General features: G+C 47.6%; 1 protein-coding gene across 3 annotated transcripts; it reads left to right on the top strand.

The window, feature by feature from the left end:
* The first annotated feature begins 1,883 nt into the window (after positions 1-1,883).
* HP1BP3 (heterochromatin protein 1 binding protein 3) lies at positions 1,884-22,431 on the top strand. Of its 3 annotated transcripts, XM_071449140.1 has the most exons (13): positions 1,884-1,953; positions 9,495-9,695; positions 10,103-10,205; positions 11,429-11,579; positions 11,920-12,079; positions 13,056-13,199; positions 14,005-14,085; positions 15,771-15,925; positions 16,596-16,686; positions 17,330-17,489; positions 19,486-19,597; positions 20,441-20,578; positions 21,282-22,431. In XM_071449140.1, the coding sequence occupies exons 2-13, from the start codon at positions 9,597-9,599 to the stop codon at positions 21,565-21,567; spliced, it is 1,680 nt and encodes a 559-aa protein (XP_071305241.1). In that variant the 5' UTR covers positions 1,884-1,953; positions 9,495-9,596; the 3' UTR covers positions 21,568-22,431. The 3 variants fall into 3 exon arrangements, with proteins under 3 accessions (XP_071305241.1, XP_071305242.1, XP_071305243.1); XM_071449142.1 differs by lacking the exon at positions 9,495-9,695 and having other exon boundaries at positions 1,906-1,953; XM_071449141.1 differs by lacking the exons at positions 19,486-19,597; positions 20,441-20,578; positions 21,282-22,431 and having other exon boundaries at positions 17,238-17,374.
* Positions 22,432-23,013: the final 582 nt, after the last annotated feature.

The following is a 23,013-nucleotide window of genomic DNA, read 5'->3' as shown; positions in this document are numbered from 1 at the left end:
GGCTCAGCCAACACCGGTGCTGGGGCACATCCTTGCAGTGGGCAAAGGGAGAGCTGCTGGTCTGATTTCATCTTTTCCTTCTCGGTGTCTTAAAACTCAGTAGTAAAGGAGCACATTCCCCCCCCTTCCCCTCTGCTCTACCTTCCCCTCCTGCCAGAGAGGCACCACAGGGGGAGAAAGCCAAAGAACACATTTTTCTGCAGTTGCACAGGGTTTGTTTCACACTCACAGGCAAGACAGGAATGTTCAGCAAAGTGGAGCCATCTGTCTGCAGCACTCCCAGGGCTGCTCAGCTCCACATCACAGGGATCCTCTGGAGTGCAGGAGACTGAACGGGGCCAGGCTTTGCTCACAAGCCTTTAGGAGGTGACATTCTCAGGGGTAGTAAACTTGGAGTAGTCACCTACTACAGGGGAGAGAGTTGGGAGAAGCTTGGACAAGGAACGGGCATTACTGCAGAAATGCGACACCTCTGCAGTGCTTTGAATGGTGTAAATGCTTCTAAATGTGCTCACAGAGGGGTTTCCCATCACAGCAGGGATAAAAGTGCCCAAATAAATGGGTAAGTGCCCATATGGTCTTCAAATTGTAAAAACACAGATGGGGAGAGAGGCTGGCAGGAGATGGGTAAAGATTATGTGCAGAAAACAAACATGAGAAAACTGCTCGGACAAGAGACAGCAGACGAAATTGCTGTGGTGTATTAGGAGCTGTTCAAAATGTGTGGATGTGGCACTTGAGAACGTGGTTTAGAGGTGGCTTTTGCAGTGCCATGGGAAAGGTTGGACTCAATGATCTTAATGTTTTTTCCCATTTTAATGATTCTGTGATTCTAGGCATGCTTATGGCAGAAAATAAGAATAGGTAGGGAATTGAGGAATTCTACCTTAAACTCAAGGTTAGGTAAAGCAGTGGGTTTTGAAGGAAGGGGGGGAGAAAGAACATCCATAGGTCTAGCTAAATAAAGTAAGCTTGGAGCAAAAGTGCAGCAAGAGGTACACAAGAGAAGCTTGGTTTTTACCTCTCAGTGTATCTGCACAGCTGAGATTACTGTGGCAGTGGAGATACAAATGTGGGTCACACCTCAGCTCTGCCTCGCCACGATAATCCTCACCCTGAGCAGCAGAGGCACAGGTAAAAACTGCCTGAAACAGCAAAGCATCATCAGGAAAGGGATCCTTCCCACATGGGAGAACTTGTGAGCGTGTTGGGACAGAAAATTCCCAGCTTGCAGCCAGACCTGGTGTAATTGCGGCAGGTAATAATTACACAGTTAATGAGGGATGGGAGTGACGAGGCTGAGGCAAAGGGAAGGCGGCACTGGGGAAACCGCAGAGGGTGAGAAGAGCACGCAGCAAGAGGCTGGAGGTGAGATACAGGCTGGAGTGCTCCGGAACGGGAATTCACGGGTACACACAGAATAGCTGGGGTTGGAAGGGGCCTCTGGAGAAGATCCACTTCAAACCCCTGCCTAGGCAGGGTGACCTGGAGCAGGTGACACAGGAACACGTCCACACGGTTCTGGCAGGGCTGGGGAGGCGGCGGCGTGGTCGCAGCCTGGGGGGGCTGTGCTGTGGATCCAGCGGGGCTGAGGGGGGCCCGGCGGGGCTGAGGGGGGCCCGGAGCCCCTCTGGCCCCTCAGCGACCCCGCCCGGCGGGAATCGCCTCAGCGCCTCAGTGGCGGGAAGCGCGCGCAGCCCCGCCCCGCGCACGCGCGCTCTCTCGCGCGACGTGGAGGCGGTGGGGCTGGAAGGGGGGGGGGGAAGGGGGCGGCATTCGAAAAATGCCCGCGGCTTCCCATTGGCCGGCGGCGCCACCCGGCCACGCCCCCCTTCGCGCGCCGCGGGCCCGCCTCCCCCGCTCGGCCCCGCCCCTCGGCCGCCCCCCCCCCCCCCCGGTCCCGCCGCCGCCGCCGCCATTGGAGGCGCCGCCGCTTTGTGTCCGCCGGGCCCGGTGAGTCCCGGCCCCGCCCGCCCCCGGCGCCCCGCCGGGCGGGACACGGGGCCGCGCCCGGGAGGCCGCGGGTGCTGCGCGCGAGCCGCGGGAGCGGCCTGGCGGCGCCGCCGAAGGGGCCCCGGAACTGCCCTCAGCGCGTCCCCCCCGCCCTCCCTGGCCTGACAGGCCTGGGGGAGCGGGGGTGTCGTGACGGGGAGTCGCGACACGCTGCGCGGGCACGGCTCGATGTCGCGGTGGGCTCGGCCCGTGTGGCACAGGCCCGAGGAGGCGGCCCCGGGCCTCGGGTGTCCGCGGGCCCGGCGGGGCCTGGCGGGGTGCGGGCCCGCGGGCCCTCACAAAGGAGCTGCGGGGCTCAAACCCGCCTCAAGCACGGCTCTGCCGTCCCGCCGACACAGGGCGAGCCCCGGGGAAGGTCAGCGGCGGAAGGGGCTGGCAGGGCCGCGACACAATAAATAATCGCTATTTATAGACTTAGGGAGCGCCTTGGCTCCCGCCGCGGCCTTCCCGCCTTCGGCCGCTCGGCTGTGCGGTTGTGTGGGGCTTTGCCTGCCCTAACTCGCTTCCTCAGCGCCCGACCAGTGCCACAGCTCGAGGGGAACCTCAGTCTGGCTCCGCTTCCTAAAAGAGGTTCCTAATCAGAGCCCCCGGCGCTGATAGCGATGGATACAGACCTACGTGTGAGGCTCCCTGCGCCCAGGTGCTCGCTGCCTGCCTGAGGAATGTTAATCACCCTCCTCCCCGTGGTGCACAGGTTCTCTATAGAGGAGGCTGTTAAATTCCACTCTGGAGCGGGGCTGTTCAGGCAGGCTCCCGTTCCTGTATCTTTATTCTTCTTGCCGCTCTAAGCTGTGGGGTGGTTTTGGGTAAAACAGCCTAGAACAGCTTCTGCGGTGGCTCTTGCCAGGTCACGATAACCCCATCACCTTACCTGCTCCACCTGAGCACAGCTCCACACTGCTCAGAACAAATCCTTACCACGTGTATTTTAACTGTTTTCCCAATAACCAGTGTCTGCAAATCACTGGGGAACTGTGTGCAGATGAAAAGTTGGATTATGTGAGATTGTGGGTGTGTTCGCTCCTTTATACAGCGTAGCAGGGACTGATCCCTTGGATAGTTTGTTTATAGATGTGGTCTGTCTCACATACTCGGCTATTTCTCACTTTTTAGGAGCCCTGCTGAATTATTTCTGGGGTAGCAAGTGTGTCACTTCCCCATTCTTCACTAACTGTTCTGTGTTGCACTCTGATTTCCCAGCACGTGACTTTTGTTTGCTTTGACCATAAATAGTATTTTTAGCATCTTCAAGAAAGAGTTGGCCGGCAGCCTTTGGCAGGCAGCTCCCATTGAGGCGGGAAAGGTTCGGAAGCGCTTGTGTTTGTAAACAGAGTCCCCTCTCCGTGAGAGCAGCTCAGGAGAGGAGGTGTTTGATGGACTGGGCAGGAGAGTGCAGAACTTCCTCAGGTGACACCTCAGAAAATTGTTGGATAGAGTGGGAGATCCTTGGAAATCAGGAATGAGTAGAGAAAAAAAAAAACAAACAAAAAAAACCCAAACAACCACCAAAAAAACCCCATAACCCACATAATTCCTGTTAGGGGCAAGAAATACCTCGAAAAAAGGTGGCTTTTGGAGTTTGCTCTCATTTACCTGTGTGAGCTTGCTAATTAATGAACTTCTCAATTCATCATGCACGTTGTTCAGGGAGAAGCTCCTTGAATTGTTTTTTTTCTTCAGAATATATTTTCCTGCATTTTTTCCCTTTCAGCAGAAAGTGTCATGTAAATCTCTTCTCTTGGCAGTGTTTTGTTACAAGTGACCTGGGATCCTCAGAGGATTTAAACTTCTGTGAGAGGGAATAGAAGTGTTACATTGATGGACTATAATGGGAAGTGTGGGTAGATTTCTTACAGACTGCAATGAAATAATGGCTTTTATCATGTATAGTTTTGTCTGTAGAATAATAAATGATAGCTGAATAAGTAGTAGTTGGGAGGAGGGTTTACACTGTTGTTTTAAATTTAATCTATCCAGACAAGGAGGAGATGGCCTATAAAGGGTTCCAACCCTGGTATGTAACACTTGCAGCCTAAATTTTCATTCAGGTGTCAGCAGTTTGTCAAAATTCATGAAGTTGGATCCTGAATTAAAATATTTTATCCAAGGCTATGAAAACTTTCAGCAGGGGATTTTCATGTTGGAGTTGTTTTAACTTTGTGACCTGAGCTTGTTTTAAACTTAAAGCTGAACCCTGTGTAAGCTAATGGGGGTGATTTCATCCCTCAGTGGCCATGTGGCATAGACAGAGTGTGGAGAATTTGGATCATTCTAGCCAAAAACTGTTCCAAACTTGTAACTGTCCCTCAGAGCTTGTCACCATCATGATCCTGAGCATCAGGGTGGGGATGGATTATTTTCACACAGCTGTGCAGGCAGAAATTCTGCTTCATATGAATCCCTTGGCTGAAGTTTCTGTCAGTTTTAGGTAGGATGATGGTGTAATTTAACCTGCTTGCTGACTGTGGCTGTTTGGGGACATGAGGAAAAACCCCTGGGTGTAGGAATGGAAAATAATCCAAGCAACAGCAACGATCAGTTCACACTGCCTTCAGTGCAGGTCAGAGATTGCTGGGGAGAGAATCACAAACCTGGTTTTCTGTTGAGCTGGAGAACAGGGGAGGTGAGCCATGGGTGGTTACTTCTGTTTTAATTAGCACATGTGGGGGTGGAGCTGGTTTGGGATTGCTGGTGTTGGACCCTAACAGAGACAAGTGCTGAGCTCAGCCCTGGCTGGGAGCATCAGTCTCACTCTACTAAGGTACCAAGGGCTTTTTTTGTTTTGGTTTGGGTTTTTTGGGTTTTTTGTTTGTTTGTTTGTTTTTTGGGGGTTTTTTTGTGATTTTTTTTTTGTCTTCAGTGAAAGGAGCATCTGTGTGCACAGAAGGACAGGATTTCATTTTTGCTGTGCTCTGTAAAACTCAGGACAGGCAAGGTGTAAGTTGGGTTGCATTCGTGGCATTTGGAGTCAGAGGCTCAAATTTAATGCTGACCAAAAATATTTTCAAATGGAAATACATCTTTAGGCTTCAAAACCCCTGCTTTGGGTCTCTGAGTGCAGGAATTCCTGTGGTTGGATGCCAGGAGTGTGAAGGATTTTTGCTGTGCTGCCCTGAACCCTGATGTGCATGGGGTTTGTTGTACCCATGCAGGGAAGGAGGGGTGGAAATGGCCCCTGTAACACAATTCCTCCATCCCACTGAGGAATTGCTGCCTGGCAAGTGGGGAGCTCTGGGGGTGTGTGCTGGACCCTGCTCCTGCCTAATTGAAACAAGCTGCTCTGTGAGGGCTCAGGTAGCCTGGACAGCCCTGGGAGCCTCCACTGCAGGAGAGCTGCAAATGTAGAGCTTGGAGCTGAATCAGGGGGAAATTCCAGGGAGCTGGGACCCCTCCTGGGGAATGGTGGCCCTAAGGACCAGGACAAAACTTGCTGGAGTGATGGGAATGGCAGCTGTGCTCAGCACATGCAAGGATTTTCCAAGTGGGTTGACAAATAAGGATCAGAAGTTGGAAGTAACTTTGTATTCTTTGTTCAATAACATATTTTATTAATCTGGTTTAAATGACTGAGTACTCCTGGGCTGCCTTAGCCAAGAGCACAGGCAGCTCCAGGAGCTGGAAAAGCCAAAGGCAGAGCAGGGGAACCCCTCAGTGCTCAGGCAGCCCCAGCCCCAGCTGGGAACTCCTGACACACACATTTGTATCTGAGATATTCTGGGACCATTACATTCTGAGGCTTTGACAAGGTACCTGCTGCACCTGGGCTGGGATTTTAGGGAACAGCTTGGAGGATTTCAGGGGCACAAAGCCTTAAAGGAGTTGTGCAGCTTGCAGTTTAGGAGGTGATGCATTTTGGCATGTTTGGATTTGCAGAAGTATTAACGTTTCCCGTGCTTTTTTCTGCAGTTTCCAAGTCATTTAAATACTCTTGTGTATTACAGAGCAAGTAAATAATTGTCAATAATCTCTAGGCTGGTTTTTAAACCCAGTTTTACTTTGCTTTCTAAGGCTTTTGGATAACCAACAGCTGTTCTTGCTTGCATCCCTTGTCAGGCTGTTGGATTTGTACCCCTTGACACCCTGCCTCCTAACCTGCAAGTGCATCAAACCTTTTTTTAGCCCTTTTTGACCTCATTTCTAGGCCAGTGTCGTGTGCTTTGTACCCAGTCACATCTAAGCACATCAATCACCTGTAGGTGTCGTGTGACAGTAAGGGGACACCTCACTGGCCCAGGATTGGACACACTTCCTCATTTTTCCATTGCAGATTTGTTTGCAGCCTGCTCACCCTACCCTGAGTCCTGTCAGCTGGAGTTTCTGCCAGCCTGACACTTGGATTGCCACATTCAAAACCTAATTTATCCTGGAGCATTTTCTCTCAAAGGAAATAGAAGGCTGAGATAAGTTGAAAAATCTTGCAGCCAGCAGAAATTCAAAAACTCAGACAGTTTTTTTTTGTTTTTTTTTTTTGTTGTTGTTGTTGTTGTTTTTTGGGGGTTTTTGTTTGTTTGTTTGTTTTGTTTGGGTTTTTTTTGTTTGGTTGGGGTTTTTTGGTTTTTTTTGTTGGTTTTTTTTTGTTGTTGTTGTTTTTGGTTTTTTGTTTTTTGTTTTTTTTGGTTTTTTTTTTTTTAATTCTTGTATCTCTTACATTAATGAAGGGACTCCACACTTTGGAAATATTATCAAATATGTGTCTCACCTGAAGCCTCCCTTTATTTATTCCTAATGGTGTGGTAGTTCAGGAGGAAATTGCCATTAGCAGCTACTCCCTGAGCTGGGCCATGGACACTTTCTGCTCATCTAGAAATGCAGGAGTCTGGGGGGGCTGTTGCTATCAGCTCTTTGCTGGATTGCCTGCTTGGGAATAACCAGTTCATGATAGTCTGGGAGCCTGTGGATCTGCAATTTTCCTGCAGAAAAAGAGGTGTAAGTCTGTGAGGAGTGACTTTCTGTACTTTGGTGAAGGTTGGTATCCTGGAGGTGTTTTCAATGCTGATTGGATTATATTTTTCTGACATTTGATCAGATTTAAACATTCATTGAAATCACCCAACAACCACCTTGAAAACTGCATCCTCAGCTGGTGGCCTCTACCCCTTTCAAGGCACAATATTTGTTTGGTGTTTGTGTAAATGCAAAACATGGTTTTGCATTTCACTTTTTTATGGAGTGATGGTTGTGATTGTAGCTGTAGTTCCCATTTAAAGCTGTCTTTTGAAATAGTGTATCCAGGTTTGGGTGACTTGATTTCCCCTTTCCACAGATCTGGTTGATTTGGAGAGGGGAATGAGCTTTTCTACGTTGTCATTGCAAAACTTTCTCCTTTTTTTTTTTTTTTTTTTTTTTTTTTGCTGTATCTTTTTGCTGACCTGAATTCAGGCCTGTTTGTGGTCATTACTTCACACTCAGTGCAGAAAATCACTTCTGATGCCCCTGTGGAAAGCAATGTGCTGAGCAGGCAGGGTCCCTGCAAGGATGCTCTCACCAGGTGGGGTTTCTGAGCTTGCCCTGGAGCTCAGTGCCTTGAGGGGATTGTCCTCCTGCCCCTTGGATTCCCATGAGATGATCCATGCCTGGGATCCAGACACAATCAACAAGCCTGAATTTCTGCTGGATCACAGTTTGTTTGTGTGTATTGTAGGCACAGAAGTGAGGGATTGTGCTAAGTTGTACTCTTGAGAGCAAAAAGTCTCCAGTGCTTTACACACTCATCTAAACAAAAGGGTTTTCAGGACTTGGGGAATTTTAACTCAAAGCTGGGAGTACTTGTGTACGTGTTTTCATGCATGTGTCATGCAAGTCACACAGCTTAAAAAGAATTAAACTCCAGGACTATGTCAGCCACAGTGTGGTTTGTGTGTGTTTTTTAATGCATCTTTTGGAGCCCCCCACTGATTTCCCTGAGGGGGAATCTCTAGTTGGTTATTTTAAGACTCACTTCAAAATTCTGCCATTTCCTTAAAGGGCTTTAGACTCTGCTTGCTAGAAGAAACACTGGATATTGAGCTGAAGCCTGGTGAAAATTTTCATTTCTTTCTCCTTTCACTCTCCACACTTGAGGAAGAAAGGTTCCTTAAAACAGGCCAAAATTTTTAAGTGCTGTATCCTGTATATTCTAGTTGGCAATTAGTATATTTTCACATCCTGACCTTTCACAAGAAAGCTTCATGCATCTAATTTTTTTGTTTTGTTGGCATGTGCTGTGTTTTGATCTTTCTGTTTTGTCTCAGAAGAAAACATCCAAAACCCTTGGGCTTTGCTTTCCCTGGTGCTGAGGCAGGACCAGATCCCTGTGGGTTTTCAGAGTGGCTGTTCAGTTCCTGTCAGAAGTGCTTCTGACTGATCAGGGATCCCCACTGCTGAGTAATGACAGAAATATTAATAATAATAAAGAAAATGTTGGTGAGATACAACAGAGCTGTGCAACGGGGAGAGCAGTGCTAAAAATCAGCTTGAAAATAGGGCTGGGGCTGGTGCTGGGTCTGTTCAAGAGGAAAACACCCAGGCTGGAGAAATACCTATTGAAAGAGAAAGTTTCTGGTAAGTGCCTGAGCAAAAGGAGACCCCCAGAGGAGGTGAAACCTGGGCATTGGGCTGTCTGTCTGTCTGTCTGTGTGTCAGGAGGGGAGCAAGGCAGGCTGAGTTGATCTTTGGATCCACCTGGGCCAGGTCCAGCCCTGGTTTGCTGGAGCTGAGGTTTTGCCTCTGAGGTTTTGAAGGGGGATGCTGAGAGGAAGTGAATGAGCCAATGAATCCTGGTTTTGTGATGGAGTTAGTGGAGCCCCTCTCCTTAGCAGAGGCCAGTGCAGGCAGAGGGGCAGCAGGTAAGAAAGGCTGTAAAACCAAGGTAGTGGTAGGGGCTGAGACTTGATGAGGGTTAAATTAAACTTAACCCATTTGTTATCCACAACAGTGCATGGGTTTGGAGCAGAGCTTTGGCAAGCTTATGTTTTCTGGTAGAAGGCATGGAGACTGCTCTTCTGATTGTCTTTTTTTTTGTCCAAAGATTCCTTCATTTCTTTAAATGCATGAGGTTTAGTTTGAGAGGGCATGGCTTGTGTTCCCAGTGCTTGTATCTCCTGCCTGACAGATGTAATGCTGTAATGCTTTAGCTCCAAGTGCCAGCTCCTGCTTTTACCCAGAGTCACTGAGTGACCAATTCCCTCACCCAGGGCACGGTGCAATGGCTGCAGCTCATCAATGCTTGCCCTTAATTTAAAGAGCCTTTTTCTCTTTCAGCCATCTTCTAATGGAGCAGGTCTGGCTTGCACCTTCCCCATTTCTGTTCCACCCATACATAGCTCACCAGTTTGCATCCATGTTTTAGCACCTCTGTTGAATGCAAGTGTTGCTTGTCAGTTGTGTTAGTCATGAGCTGTAAGTCATTGATCCTTTTCTTTTTAATCTTTAATTTAATAGATACGTGGACGTAGATGGTTTTGTTTTGTTAATTTTCACACCACATCTTTTCTGTACTTTAGGTTGACTCCTCACTGCACTGTGAAAACCATTAGGAAAAAGTCCTTGGGGTTAAAACCTGGGGCTCCACAGTTACCTGCACTTGGGTCTAGAAATTAATTTAAATGTCGACTGATCTGTCTGAAGCTGAATGCGCCGTGCATCATAAGGCGCTTCCACTCCTAACGGGAGCTCAGCTGATCCACACGGACAAGTTAAGTGAGGTAGGGGCTGGCCCTTTCTCCAAGCTTGCCCTTGGATCAGTCCTTGGCTTCCAGTCCTGCTCAAGGTTACTCAGTGCTCTTTCTGCCCTGCTTCTAGGAAACTGGGAGTCTAACAAACTCTGCTTCCCCTTCCCTGCTTTCCCTGAGATGATGTGCCTGTCAAAATGCTCAAATGCTCATCTCATTTAATTTGGAATTGAAATGATTTCTTTTATAACCATAAAATGTGGACCTATCCTCTCCTAGTATGCTTTGAAGAAGCCGATTTGAGGCCTACTGTCTTTTAACATCCTAAAAAATCCAAACCAGAATATTTCTACTTATGCTGCTTTGATTTACTTTAATCCCATTTCAAAACTTTCCAGTTCTTTGCAGCATCTGTGCTGATTTTCACGTGCTTTTTGTAGAAAGTGGAAGACGACACGATGCCGATCCGCCGCTCGGTGAACGCTTCTTCCCGAGAAACTCCTCCCAAAAGCAAACCTGCCGAAGGGGAAGAGGTCAAAGCAGGTACAGCCCTGCTCCCTCCCACAGGGGGCTCCTGGGTATCCAAACACAGGCTGGCTCTGAAACCCCTGGAAACCCTACAGCCAGGATGGAAATATTATTAATGTTCGGCTCCCTGTCACAGGCTTTGCCAGGATTGGTGTTTTGCAGACATTGTTTTCAGTCTGAACCCACTTGTTTTGTCTTTTATACCCTGTGTCACTCCAGACGTGAAAATATGGCTAAATATTGTCCCTTTTAAGTTTGCACATCCTTGAGGGTAAAGAAATTATGAAATTTCAGTAGCATCAGAAAGATGGTTTGAGATCAAAAGGTGCAGTTAATGAATAGAAAAACAGAGTATTCCATGTTTTTTTCTCTATTTTTTCTGAGCAAAAATGTTTCACCACAACGTGTCCTGCAATCTAGCCTGACATTAACATGAGTGCTCTTAGCAGCTTGGCCTCAGTGTCCCAGAATGTGTCATTTCACTCCTACAGTCAGTTGGTTTCACTGACTTTGTCCTTTTTGGTGACACAAGTAAAAAATCTACCTACAAAACTGACTCTTAATTCACTGTGCATTTTAAAGGCCTTCGTGGGAAAACTGCACAGGAATGGATCAGAAATGCTTAAGCTGCTCAGAGCAGCGTTGGTGGGCAGTTATTTATCCAAAGAGTGTGGAATTTAAGTTTATATGCATTTTATGTAGTAGGCAGCCCAGTCTAAGGCCTGTTCTCAGCTAAATGTACTTTCATGGATTTTTTATTTCCTGGATTTGATCCTTGTGATATACAAGTGCTCCTGCCAATGCACGTGCCACCCAAAGCTTTGCCAAGTCTGGGAAAATGTGATGGAATTGTAATTATCCTTCAGGTGCTTTTGTGTTTGGAAACAACTGGGTCATAAGCAAAGCTGCTTCTTAGAATCCCAGGCCTGTCTGCAACAGCAGCTTGGGGAGTTAAGAGGAGAACACTGTTGGAAGTGGTTAATTGTGAAAATGTTGCATGATGTTGTTTGCAGTTATTCTGGCATTTGAGGGCTGATTGCATCTTTGTTCAAGTTCGTTTCAGTACTTCTCTTCACTTTTTAAATTGCTTTTAAATAACACTTTTAAGTTAGTGAAAATAAATTGGTGGGAAATAATTAGGGGGGTGTGTTCTTAAGTTTGGCTTTTGTTCCCTCTACCTCCCTAAAGAATAAAAGCTGGGTTTGGATGGTAACTTGATGCTTTTTCACATTTTCTAGATGCAGAAGTCACCTCTGAGGAATCTGCCTCTGTTGGAGAGGAGCAAGAGACTGAAACCCTGCCTGCTGCATCCAGTGAAGCAGAACAGCCAAAGGAACCTGAGAATGAAGGGAAGGAGGAAACAAAGCCCTCAGAAGAAACCAAAAAGGAGTAAGGCTTACCTCGTGCTGAATTTGGGGATTTGGGTAGGATTCTGAAGGAAGTCAGGCCCCATAGAGAGAAAAGACAGTGGGAGAGAGAAGGAAAATGAGTGCCTTAGGGTGCCTCTCCTTAAGATGCTTCTAAGGAAGAAGCTCCTGATCACATGGAGCTGCTGTTCTCAAACATGTGAAGCTGAATACCAACACAAGGTTTCTCTTTTTACTAATAGAAACATCAAAGTAGCCCTTAAGTTACATTAAATAATGTCAGATTTTCTGGGCTTTTTGTTGTTGTTGTTGTTCTTGTCTTAGTTCCTTTTGTCTTACTATTGCTGTGCATTTTCCCTAAGGGAGAAGGATCAGGCCAAGGAGAAGGAGAAGAAGGTGAAGAAGACCATCCCTGCGTGGGCCACGCTCTCTGCCAGCCAGCTGGCTCGGGCACAGAAGCAGACCCAGATGGCAGCCACCTCCCGGCCCAAGATGGATGCCATTCTAACTGAGGCCATCAAGGTGGGCAGGACACTAATGGACTTTTTATTCCATTTGTCTTCTAAACCACACGATTTCAGCTCCCTGCTGTGTGTTAGCAGGAAGCTGAGTGTGTAAGATGGGTGTGCTTGTCCTGGAAGCCTGACATGTGAGTCCATGAGGATGGTGAGGGGCCCTGTAGCTGATTTCTTTAGAATTTGTTTCCCTCCCTAATCACATTATGAGGAACAGCTAAGATGGCATAACCTGGTTGATTGCTGTCATAATTTTGTTTGCTGTGCCTCTTAGCCACATTTAACTTCATTTACCTGGATTCATCCATCTATTTGATACATGTGTTTTCTTTTAGCATGAACTTACTCTAACTCAGTACAGACAGAGATACTGTAAACCTGCATTCCAGACTCTTGGTTTACTTGGTCTTGGTTTATTCAATCCCTCCTGACTGGAAGAGGAGATCTCTGCTGTTGTAGCTGTGCTGCTGCTCTCCCCTCAAGGCTTGGTCACTCCCTTCAGAGGAGGCCTGGACTCCACCAGCCTTAATTGCAAGATGGCCTTTCCATCTATCTTCAAAATATCTTAGGTTTTGCTTGTTTACTGATGTTAATCCTCCATCTCCTTAAAAAAAAAAATTGGCAGGTTGTTCCAATTTAATGATTACTCAGTCTGGCATTAATAAAGTGTTAGTAAATCAGTTGTGCAGCATTGCCAAAAAGTGACTATTTTGTATTTTAAGCCATTCTGTGTGAGAGCTTCAGAGCAGGGGAGTAGTAGATATGTGCTTGCTGTGCTGCTTTTGTGTTGTTTGTGTTGCTCTTCAGCTACTCAGAAAAGTTCAGTATTTTGTTAATCATGTTTTATACTTGATTCACAGTGGGGAAAAGGCCAGCCCTGGCATCCTGTGGTGGCCTGTGTGCATCAGTGCAATCTCTGTTCCTTCACCCCCCTCAGGATAATTCCAGTGTGGGTGGTTTCTCATGTTTTGTGTCTGTTCCAGGCCTGCTTTCAGAAGAGCGGTGCCTCGGTGGTGGCAATACGGAAATACATCATCCACAAATACCCTTCCCTGGAGCTGGAGAGGAGGGGATACCTCCTGAAGCAAGCACTGAAAAGGGAGCTGGAGAGAGGAATCATTAGGCAGGTAAGAGCTGCTTTGTGGAGCAGCACTGGAGATGGCATTGCTGAAGAGGGACTATTTCCAAGGCCCTGGAGTGCCAGGACAAGGGGGAATGGCTTCAGAGGACAGAGTTAGATGAGGTGTTGGAAAATGATCCTTCCCTGTGAGGGTGGGCAGGCCCTGGCACAGGGTGCCCAGAGCAGCTGGGGCTGCCCCTGGATCCCTGGCAGTGTCCAAGGCCAGGTTGGACAGGCTCAGAGCAGCCTGGGATTGTGGAAGTGTCCCTGCCCATGGCAGGGGTAGAGCTGGGTGATCTTTAAGATCCCCTCCAGCCAAAACTATTCCATGATTGTGGGAACTGCATAGGAATTCCTTAACTCCTTTAGAAGGTCTGTGGAATGAGTGTGTTCTCCCTTGTGGAGGTTCTTCAACCTCTGTCACTGCTCTGATTTCAGCCCTGTTGTGTCAGGTGCATGCCTGGCACCGTTGGGTTTTGTGCAATTCCTGCTCTTTCTGGGTGTTGTGTCACACAGCATTGCAGCAGCACATGAGCCTAGCAGTGCCACTTCTGCAGCAGTGTGGGGTTTAGCACTGTCATTTTTGCCTGTGTTTTATGTCAGGATATCCTGCTCAGCACAGCAATGTCCCAGTGTCTGGCTGCAGTTTCTATCTTACTGAAGTTTCAGTGGGTTCAAGTCAGGCCTCTGCCATGAAAACCCACTGCAGGGTGACAGTGCATTCAAAATCTGCATCATGATGAGTTCCTCTCAGGTTGTTAATAATCTGAGTTACTCTGTTAAAGACTGCAGTTGACTTTCTCTTGAACCAGGTGAAAGGAAAGGGAGCTTCTGGCAGCTTTGTGGTGGTGTCTAATGCAGGAAAAACTGTTCCAAAATCCAGAGACAGAAAGGTAAGATGGATCATTTGAAACAATACTCTGAAATGTACTGCACTGAAACACATGTACCTTACCCCGTGTTCTCAACCCAATGTTCTTCTCCTTCCTGGGCTTTTTCTCCCCAAGTACAGCAATTAAGACACCCATCCCACTGGTATCAGAAAGCTACTGTGAGGAATGAAACCCAAGTCAAATGATCAAAATCTCAGTTTTAAAATGTTTACATTGACCCCCTAGGCTTTGGTTCAGAGACAGAAAACTGAATAACCATGAAACTCTTCTGTCTTTACTGGGCAGAGAGAAATGCCTCTCAGGTATTGGAAGAAAGTTTTATGCTACTGCTGTGTGTGTTTATCTGTTGTGTGGGTAAAGGGGAGACTCCAGTCTTTAGGACTGAGGGGAATGTTTTCCCATCAGCTGTGAGGACAGAGGGAGGAAGAAGAAAATATCCTCAGGCTTCTGGAAGGAAGCTGCTGATGCTTAGTGGTTTTGGGGAAGGGGATGGTTTGTTGAGCTTCACAGTTAGTTGTGGTTCCAGCACTTCTGATCTCCACTCCATGCTGTGTTGAGGATGTGAAACACATTCCTAATGCTGCAGTTACAAAATGTTTAGCTGGAATTGCCAATCCCTTGGGATTAGACATGGAACACCTTGGTGGTCATCTCCTGCCTCCTGGGGAGACCAAAAGCCCTGAAACTGAACTTGGTAGAGGGCCCTGAAGGAAATGAATTGCAGTTCACCCACTGGCTCCACAAGTGTGAGCAAGGCAGCCAATACCTGCTGACACACCACCTCTCTCAGCAGCACATGGGTGTCTTTGTTTCTAGTTACTTTCTCTGTGTTGCAGCAAAATAAATGTTTTGGATGAATTTGGCTGGCAGGGGAGCAGCTCCCTCTCCCATTGCACTGTTTGCAGAGCTGCTGTTCAGCATCAAATCACTGAACTTCAGCACATTTTCTGTATAAAGAACAGTCTATTTTTCCCTGATCATCCCCTCTCATAGTAACAAAAGAGGTGGAGAAAAACTCAGAATGGAACATTGGCTTGGCTTCAATCAGGATTTTATTGTGTTATTTAAAAAAAAAAAAAAAGGACTCCTGTTTAGCTGTTCATTTTGGGGAAGGGGAAGACTTGATTTGTGTAAGCAGGTTCTGTCTTTGCTATGTTTTAAGTTTTGTGTCAGCATGTGTCATCATCTTCACAGAAAGGGTTGTAAAGCATTGGCACAGGGGATCCAGGGAGTCACCATGCCTGGAAGTCTTCAAAAAACCTGTAGATGTGGCACTTGAGGACATGGTCTGGTGGTGAATATGTCAGTGCTGGGTTAATGTTTGAACTTGATGATCTTGGAAGGCTTTTCCAGACTGAATAATTCTGTGATTCTATGATTTTTCTTCTGTCTCACTGAAGTGTGGCAGAGGAAAACATCTATAGCAAGAGGAAGGAAATAATTCAAAGTACAGACGTTCGGTACTTAGCAAGTTTTATTTGTAAAGCTTTTCTAAAACTCCTATGAAAATTCAGACAGATTTTCTGTATATCTCTTAAGCTCCAAATTGTTTTAAGTTGTTAAAGAGCTGCCTTACAGCTCCTGAGTTTCCAGGTCAGGAGTACTTATCCCCACATGTGCATTGCTGGTTCGGACACCCAGAGTTTTGGGCCCTGCTGATGCATGCAAGTGTGTGTGTGTTCCAGAAAAGCACTTCAGCCCTGAGCACAGAGCAGCAGGTGAAGCTGGAGGATGTCCTGCCACTGGCCTTCACCCGCCTCTGTGAGCCCAAGGAAGCTTCTTACAGCCTGATCAAGAAATACGTGTCCCAGTACTACCCCAAACTCAAAGTAGATATAAGGTAAGTGCTGGAGTTGCTTTAGCAAGCAGAGGGCTGGGGAAACTGGGCCCTCCTCTGGTTCTATCTCCCTTTGCAATGATTCAATCTGGTATTTAAGCCAGCTGCTGCTCTGAGTTGCAGGGCCTGTGAGAAAGCTTGAGGAAAAGCTGTGCCTTTTCTTGTGTCCCTGACACCACCAGCAGCTCTGCTCTGTACCCCTTAACCACACCCACATCCCTTTAACTGCCTGAATGTGGAGGGTTCTCCTGGGGTCCTGTGCCCCTTGATCTGGATGCTTTAGCCAGCACAGACGTGCAGCAATCTCTGAGCTGACCTGTACAGAGCGAGTTGAGGCTTGACAAGCAAAACTAGGAAAACCCTGTGTGTCATCTGTATCAGGGTTTTGTCAGCCCTTGTTTGCCTGTGAGCTGAGTGCCCACCACATCCAAATGTGCTGCTCAAGGTGAGTGGGTTCTTGCCAGGACACCGAGCCCGTGCTACCGCTCAGCTCCCAGCGTGGTGCCACCTTCTGCCCAGGCAATGAGCCTTGCTGACAGGTCTCCATTTCAAGTGTCTGCATGTAGGCAAACACTCTAAATGCTGCTCTGCTCACATCTGCAAGTGCTGTTTCTCTGTTTGTTTTTGGAGCTGTCAGTGTGTGTCAGTAAAGCTTTCTCCTCCTGTGTTTCAGACCCCAGCTGCTGAAGAACGCCCTGCAGAGAGCTGTAGAGAAGGGCCAGTTAGAGCAGATCACAGGGAAGGGAGCATCTGGGACATTCCAGGTCAGAGACTGGGTTCATCCTTGTTGAGCACAAGCCTCGGATGTCAGTCACTACGCCCTGTCCCCTGGTTTCCCTGGGCTGCCCTTCCTTCAGCAGTCTGGCATGCTCAGCACTTGTCCAGTAGGACTCTTGTTCTCCTCTGTGTCTCCCTGTTCCCTTGCTGAGTGTGCTGCATGCACTGCTCAGCTCTGACTCACCAGCACAGTAGGGAGCTGGTGGGGTAAGCTTTCCTTTCCTTCCCTCACTGGAAGTGCAGCAGGTACCCCAGATGCTTGCAACATCTTTTACTCATGTGTGTGCCACAGAACTCTCTTGGGTACATTTGGTCCGTGGGATGGAGGAAGAAGTGATTTATTTTGCTTTCTTTCCTCCCCTGAGCAATAGGCCCTTAGACTGCCACATCCTTGCAGTGTATTTGGGGGCTGGGGTGAGGTGTTGCTGATAAAGCCCCCCAGGCCAGTGACTAACTGTGCCTGTCCTCCCACCTACAGCTGGGAGAGCAGCGTTCCCTGTGCAGTGTTTTAATATTAAACGTATCTGTGCTAATGCAGGAGCGCCGACCCACCTGGTGCAGAGGAGCTTGTCCTGACCTGGTTTGGGAGAATTTTGTCTTGATGCTTTTCTCTTCCTCCTTGGAAAATAGCTGAAGAAATCAGGGGAGAAGCCCCTGCTGGGTGGGACTCTGATGGAAGATGCCATCCTGTCTGCTATTGCGGCCATGAACGAACCGAAGACCTGCTCCACCACAGCGCTGAAGAAGTATATCCTGGAAAATTACCCAGGGACCAACTCCAACTTGCAGGGTAAAGTACTGATCCCTGGATCACTTCTATTCTGCATGCTGAAAGAGTCCTGCAGCTGCAGATGTGCCTGTGCAGCACCTTTAAACTGCTCTGTTGAGCTTGCAGAGCTTTAAACTGCTCTGGGAGCTGCAGCTGCTCAGCCCTTTGTGCTGCAGAGATGCTCTGGGGTTTTAGCTCCCATCAGTCGCTTTCAAGGCAGTTCCTGAGACAGAATGCACAATTCTCTTGTCTATAGCCAGGAAGGGGGAACAGTATTTAAGTACTTTATTGTTCTTAAATCACCAAGTTGATTTCATATCTCTCTGCTTTGAAAGGGACAGCAGCTTGGCATCAATGCAGTTCCTAATTGCTTTTTATTGAGAGAACTTGTGTAGTTTAACTTTTTTAAAAAATTCACGAGCACCTCTCTTACTGATTTGTTTGAGGCCCTACTTTGCATCTGATTTTTAAAAGGTCAAGCAAATAAGGAGAAAAACCAATTGTATTTTATTTGGAAGGGAGATTTGGCATGTCTTTGTTCCCAGGAGTGACACTAATGTCTGGTTTGACTTTGGCCTGAGCAGAGGCTTTCAAGCAGATGTTCTGGTGGCTTATTTGGGTTGTTTGGGCTGAGCCCCCATGCAGTTGGTTGATGCTGGGGGTCCATAGAGACAGGCTGAGGTCCCAATGGTCTCTGCTCAAACCTGGACATAGGTCAGTTTGTTCCTGTGGTGTCACTGAGCTGGTGCTGTTCCTTAGGAGCAGAGAGATTTCTGATCCCACAGTCTTTACCTGGAGCACAGCATCAGCACAGCTGTTTGGTGCAGGGTTACTGACTGCTGCTGTTACACAGCACAGGTTCCAGGGCTGAAGAAGCTGCCCTGAGGCCTTCTGCCAATTAGAAATTGATGCTGAGTGAGACTTCATAATCTCAGGGCAGGGAAAAGAGGTTCCAGGCTTCCTAAGCCCTTGCATGGTTTATTTTCAGGACCATTGGAAATGTCCCTGGTCCTTAGGGCCTGTGTTGAGCAGCCTGCAGTGCTTGTCACTCCTGCAAGGCCGAGAAGGAAATCTCAGCTTGCAATCTGTTGTTTTCTTTCTCCTTCCGTTACATAAAAGGAATTTTGATGATCTCTGCTTTGTTCTGAGAGAACCGGAGGAAGATCTGGTGAGATGTGAAAAGCAGGCGGGCGCACACTGCAGAGCAGAGCTCTGCTCTCCCCTCCAGTTTATGGCTCACTGCAGAGCTGGGACTTGACTGGAGGCAAATCCCTTATGTGCTGTTATTGACCTTTGACACCCAGAGTGAAACCAGCCTTGTGTTATAAAAACTTTGGAACGTGCTAGAGAGTGAACCTTGTTTTTTCCTGGAAGCTCAATATGTAAATGGCCCCTCTAATTCAAGCTGAAAATGGTTCTGAACTGAGTAAACAACCCAAGCCCTTTGCCAGAGACAAAGATCCCCTGTACTTGCACAGTTTGAGTTTCAGTTCTTACACAGTACACAATGGGATGGCTGGAATCAAAGTCTGGAATAGAAGACTGGAATAAGAAGTTCATTTGTTGTATTTCTAGAGCAAATGTGTTACCCTTTAAAGAGCAAAACAAAAAGCAAACCACAGTGTGGGTAAAGATGCAGCACATACAACATTTAGAACATGAGGAGATCAAAACCAGGGTAAAAGGCTGTTTTTAAAACACACTTTAGATGACATTCTGAGACCTGGGTTAAATTTGGACAGAAGTAGTTACATTGAATGACTTGAATGACTCATGAAGGAGCATCCCATGATCAGGACATCAGAAACGTGCAATGTTCTCAACTTCTTCCTTTGGGGAGTTTAAGGCCACTCTCACCAGGTGCTCAGGAACAATATCTTGTATCTTGCTCAAATTGACTGAGAGGATTTCCCATCCTGACTCCAGCTCTGATTTCAGAGGGCACAGTAGAGAACAGTAAGATCAGACAAGAGGCTAAAGATAGTAACACAACCTTTCTCTGATTTCTTTTTCACAGTGCATCTACTGAAGAGAACCCTGCAGAAATGTGAGAAGAATGGCTGGATGGAGCAAATTTCTGGGAAGGGCTTCAGTGGAACCTTTCAGCTTTGCTTCCCTTATTATCCCAGGTAAAGAGCTTGTCTGTAAAATGATGTTCAGGAGTTTTGCAGAGCTCAGGTGTCAGAGCTGGTGTTCATGAGCCAACCTCCTATTTACAGGGGGGTTATGGAGGGTTTGCTCACTGGTGAACTGCCACATTGTCACCCTTGCTCTGGATAATGGCATTACTTGGGTGAACAGGAAGCTGACTTCATTAGCAAGGGAAGCTTTTAAGAGCAGTAGTAGGGCTCCATGTTCTCACGTAGTCTGTCTGTTGTGCTGCTTTTGTTGCAGGCTGGGCTATTTAAGTGTTCTGTGCTAAAACCAATTCACCTGAGCAGGGAGGAGTGGGGTGGGTTCTCCATGCCAGGATGCTCCTAAGGAGCAGGACCCAGCTGTTCCTTCCTTAAGAGAGGAGAGGAGGGAAGAAGGAGGATGTGGAGCCCTGGGATGAGGCCTTGGTGTCCCAGGAAGAGCCAAATGGCAGCACAGTCATTGAAGTGCTGCTCCCAGCTCCCTTTATTGCACATGTGAGCCCCCACAGCTTCAGCCATGCTCAGCTGCTGGAGTCTGATCCTGCCAAAGGGGATCCTTCCCTGGGTTTGCAGGGAAGGAGCAATGAGGGATAGGAAAAAAGGGGAAATGGAGAAGAGACAGCTTAGGGCTGGTACATTCCCAGGCTGTCATGTTTCTGCCATTGCAGAGACTAAATAACCTTGGTTTGGGACAGCAGCAATCACAGAATTCCTGGAGGTATTTCTGGACTGGGCTAAAGCTGTAACCTTAGAGGAGAGCCAGGGTCACCCAGGGGTTGCCTACCCTGGAGTTGTACCTTAAAAGCAAATCAGACTCTGACCAGACCCCTCTTGTAGCCCAGATGTGCTCTATCCAGAGAAGCAGCAGGATGAGGATTCTGAGGAATCTGATGAGGAAGAAGAGGAGGAATCTGAGGAGGAAGAAGAATCTGAAGAGGAAGAGTCTGAGGAGGAAGAGCCACCACCAAAGAAGAGGTATGGCAGCATGAGAGATGAGTGGGCTCCTTTGGATGAAACAAGTGTTGGTCACAGCTGTAGAGTGCTCAGGTGTGTCTCTTGCTGTGGCCACCTCTCCACAGGGCTGTTGCTCACAGGTATTGGCAGAAGTTTCTAGTCATTCCTTATTCCAGAGGCACTGACCTCCCCCGTTCCATAATTTGAAGCCTTCCTCTTTTCTCCTGTGTTTATTCTTTATGTTGCCTTTAGTCTCCTGCTTTAGAAATGTGATGTTTCACATGGAACTTTTTGTATTTATTGTTGCCTTAAAAGAATTCTTCCCTACACTAATTATTTGCAGCTCTTTAGCCAGATATGGGACCTGCCTCACTCAGAATTTGGACTTAATATGAGTGTTTGTTAAGTAATAAAATCCCATTTAGAGAGGAGAGATAGTGTTTAAGGCTCTTAATTGTTCTGACAGCTAACTGATTCACTGTCATTATTTATATGTTTATTTGCCTAACAAAGGGGTTGGCAGCTGGCAGCTCTGTGGGGATGGGAGGTGCTCAGTGTAGAGCTACCAGAGGAGCTCTTGCTCTTTGGGATTTAGCTCATGGAATGTGCTGGCAAAGGACAGGGATGCCAAGATGTGCTTCATTTATGCAAATTGCTGACAGCAGCTCTGCTCTGGGTACCGTTTGTGCCTCCACTGAGCTCCTGTGCTGTCTCTTCCTGACAGGATGCAGAAGAGACCACCCCCCAAATCCCGGAGCAGGGCCCCTCCGATGAAGCGAAGAGAATCCAAACCCAAGCCAAGGAAAACCCCAACCGCCCGCCGGGGCAAAGCAAAGCCCCCTCCCAAGGTGAAAACCCCTGCTAAGAAAGCCAAACCAGCAGCCCCAGCCATCAAGAAAGCCTCCAGTGGCAGCTCCTCCAAGAAACCAGCAGCCAGTGGGAGGAAGGAAGTGAAACCCTCTGCCAAGGGCAAATCCACCATGAGGAAATCTCTCCGGGCAAAAAAGTAAAATGTTTCCAATGTCAGGGAATCCCATGGTCAAATCCACAATCTTGTTTTATAAGTCAACGTGCATTTGTATTTTAGTTCTGATGCTTAAACACTTCTTTAATTTTTTTTTTTTAATTTTTTAATTTTTTTTTTCTTGAATGATGGGGGGAAAAGCTGAAAACTAAATCAAACCAACCCGAGCATTCGTTAGATCTCGATGCTGTGCCTCGTGCCTGCCCCTCCCCTGGAACGAGTCATCTTTACTTTCTGCAATAATTTTAGGACTTTTCTAGGACGTCTCTAATCTGTACATTTATGGTATTCCACGTGGGTTTCGGGGGGGGAGGGTTGGCTTTTAAAACAATTCTTCAGAGAAGATCTTTATACCTTTAGACAGCAGGAACGGGATGATCAGGGGAATTGATTCTTTACTGAGAAGGTGCCGTGGCAGAGGAGTCCTGCCTAGATCCCTGCATGCCGAGGTCCTTGGTGCTCCCATGAGGGAGCTGTGTACAGACAGCACTTGCACTGAGCCCCGAGGTGCTGCTCTCCTCAGCCACAGCCCCAGGGCTGGCTGCTCAGTCGGATCCTGGGCGTCTCCTGAGGGTCTGGTGCCAGAGGGGCTCCAAAAGGGGCAGCTCTCGGGTAGGCGGGTGATTTGAATTAGTGTTTCCACGCCACATCTGTTACCTTAAAACCAAAATATATCAAAGTCTTCTTGAATCCAACTTTCAAATGTTTTTAAGAGATGAACAGCCTGAGTTTCTCACCTCTTGTTTACCCTTTTTTAAAGAGAAGTTGGAGAGCTATACAATTGCTAATGTAGAGATGTTGATAAGTGAAGAACATGCGGTTTGCTAAAATAAAATGAAACTAGATTCCAGGCCTGCCTTCTGTGTCCATTCTCCTCACCCCAGCTTCTCCTCCTGGAAAGGTAGAGAGGAGGGAATGCAGTCACCACGGATTGCTGCAGAGGCAGATCTTTGTTCAAAGCCAGCGTGATTTAGCCTGAGCCACTGCCAAGCTCTGTAGTTGGACCAACTCCTGACCTTTTTCTTCCCTGGTTTCTCTGGAGACAAAGGTGAGTGGGAAAAAAAGCTCTGTTGGAACCTCTTGCTGATCCTCTTCTCCCCTTGTCAGTGATCAGTGAGGACAAAAATCCCAGCTGAAACCCCTGGCCCTGCTCCCCAGAGCAGCACCTGCCCTCAGAGCTCACCTCCTCCCCACTCTGCCGTGCCCAGGCAGTGATGCCAATGGTCCCTGACAGTCTCCAACGCGCTGCTGCAAAGAGCTGTGAGGAGGGGAGTCACACAGAAAGGGAGGAAACAGCTCCATTGAATTTATTCTTTTCAGCTGCTGTCTCAGTGTGCTACCTTTAACTGGGAGTTAAAAAATTCATATAGAAATGGCCTAAATTGTTCCCAGCCCTGTGAGAAGGGTACAAACAGCAGGTTAGAAATCACAG

The sequence above is a fragment of the Agelaius tricolor genome, unplaced genomic scaffold, assembly GCF_023055355.1.
Source record: "Agelaius tricolor isolate 1412-34295 unplaced genomic scaffold, bAgeTri1.0.p SCAF_28, whole genome shotgun sequence".
In the NCBI taxonomy this organism is placed as follows: Eukaryota; Metazoa; Chordata; class Aves; order Passeriformes; family Icteridae; genus Agelaius; species Agelaius tricolor.
This window is presented reverse-complemented; position numbering and strand designations above follow the sequence as displayed.

Bases quoted from the DNA above. Each gene is read 5' to 3' on its own strand.
- HP1BP3 (XM_071449140.1), top strand. From the start codon at position 9,597: ATGTCGACTGATCTGTCTGAAGCTGAATGCGCCGTGCATCATAAGGCG. The intron at 10,206-11,428 runs GTACAGCCCTGC...CACATTTTCTAG, and splicing joins AGGGGAAGAGGTCAAAGCAG to ATGCAGAAGTCACCTCTGAG. The intron at 12,080-13,055 runs GTGGGCAGGACA...TGTCTGTTCCAG, and splicing joins TTCTAACTGAGGCCATCAAG to GCCTGCTTTCAGAAGAGCGG.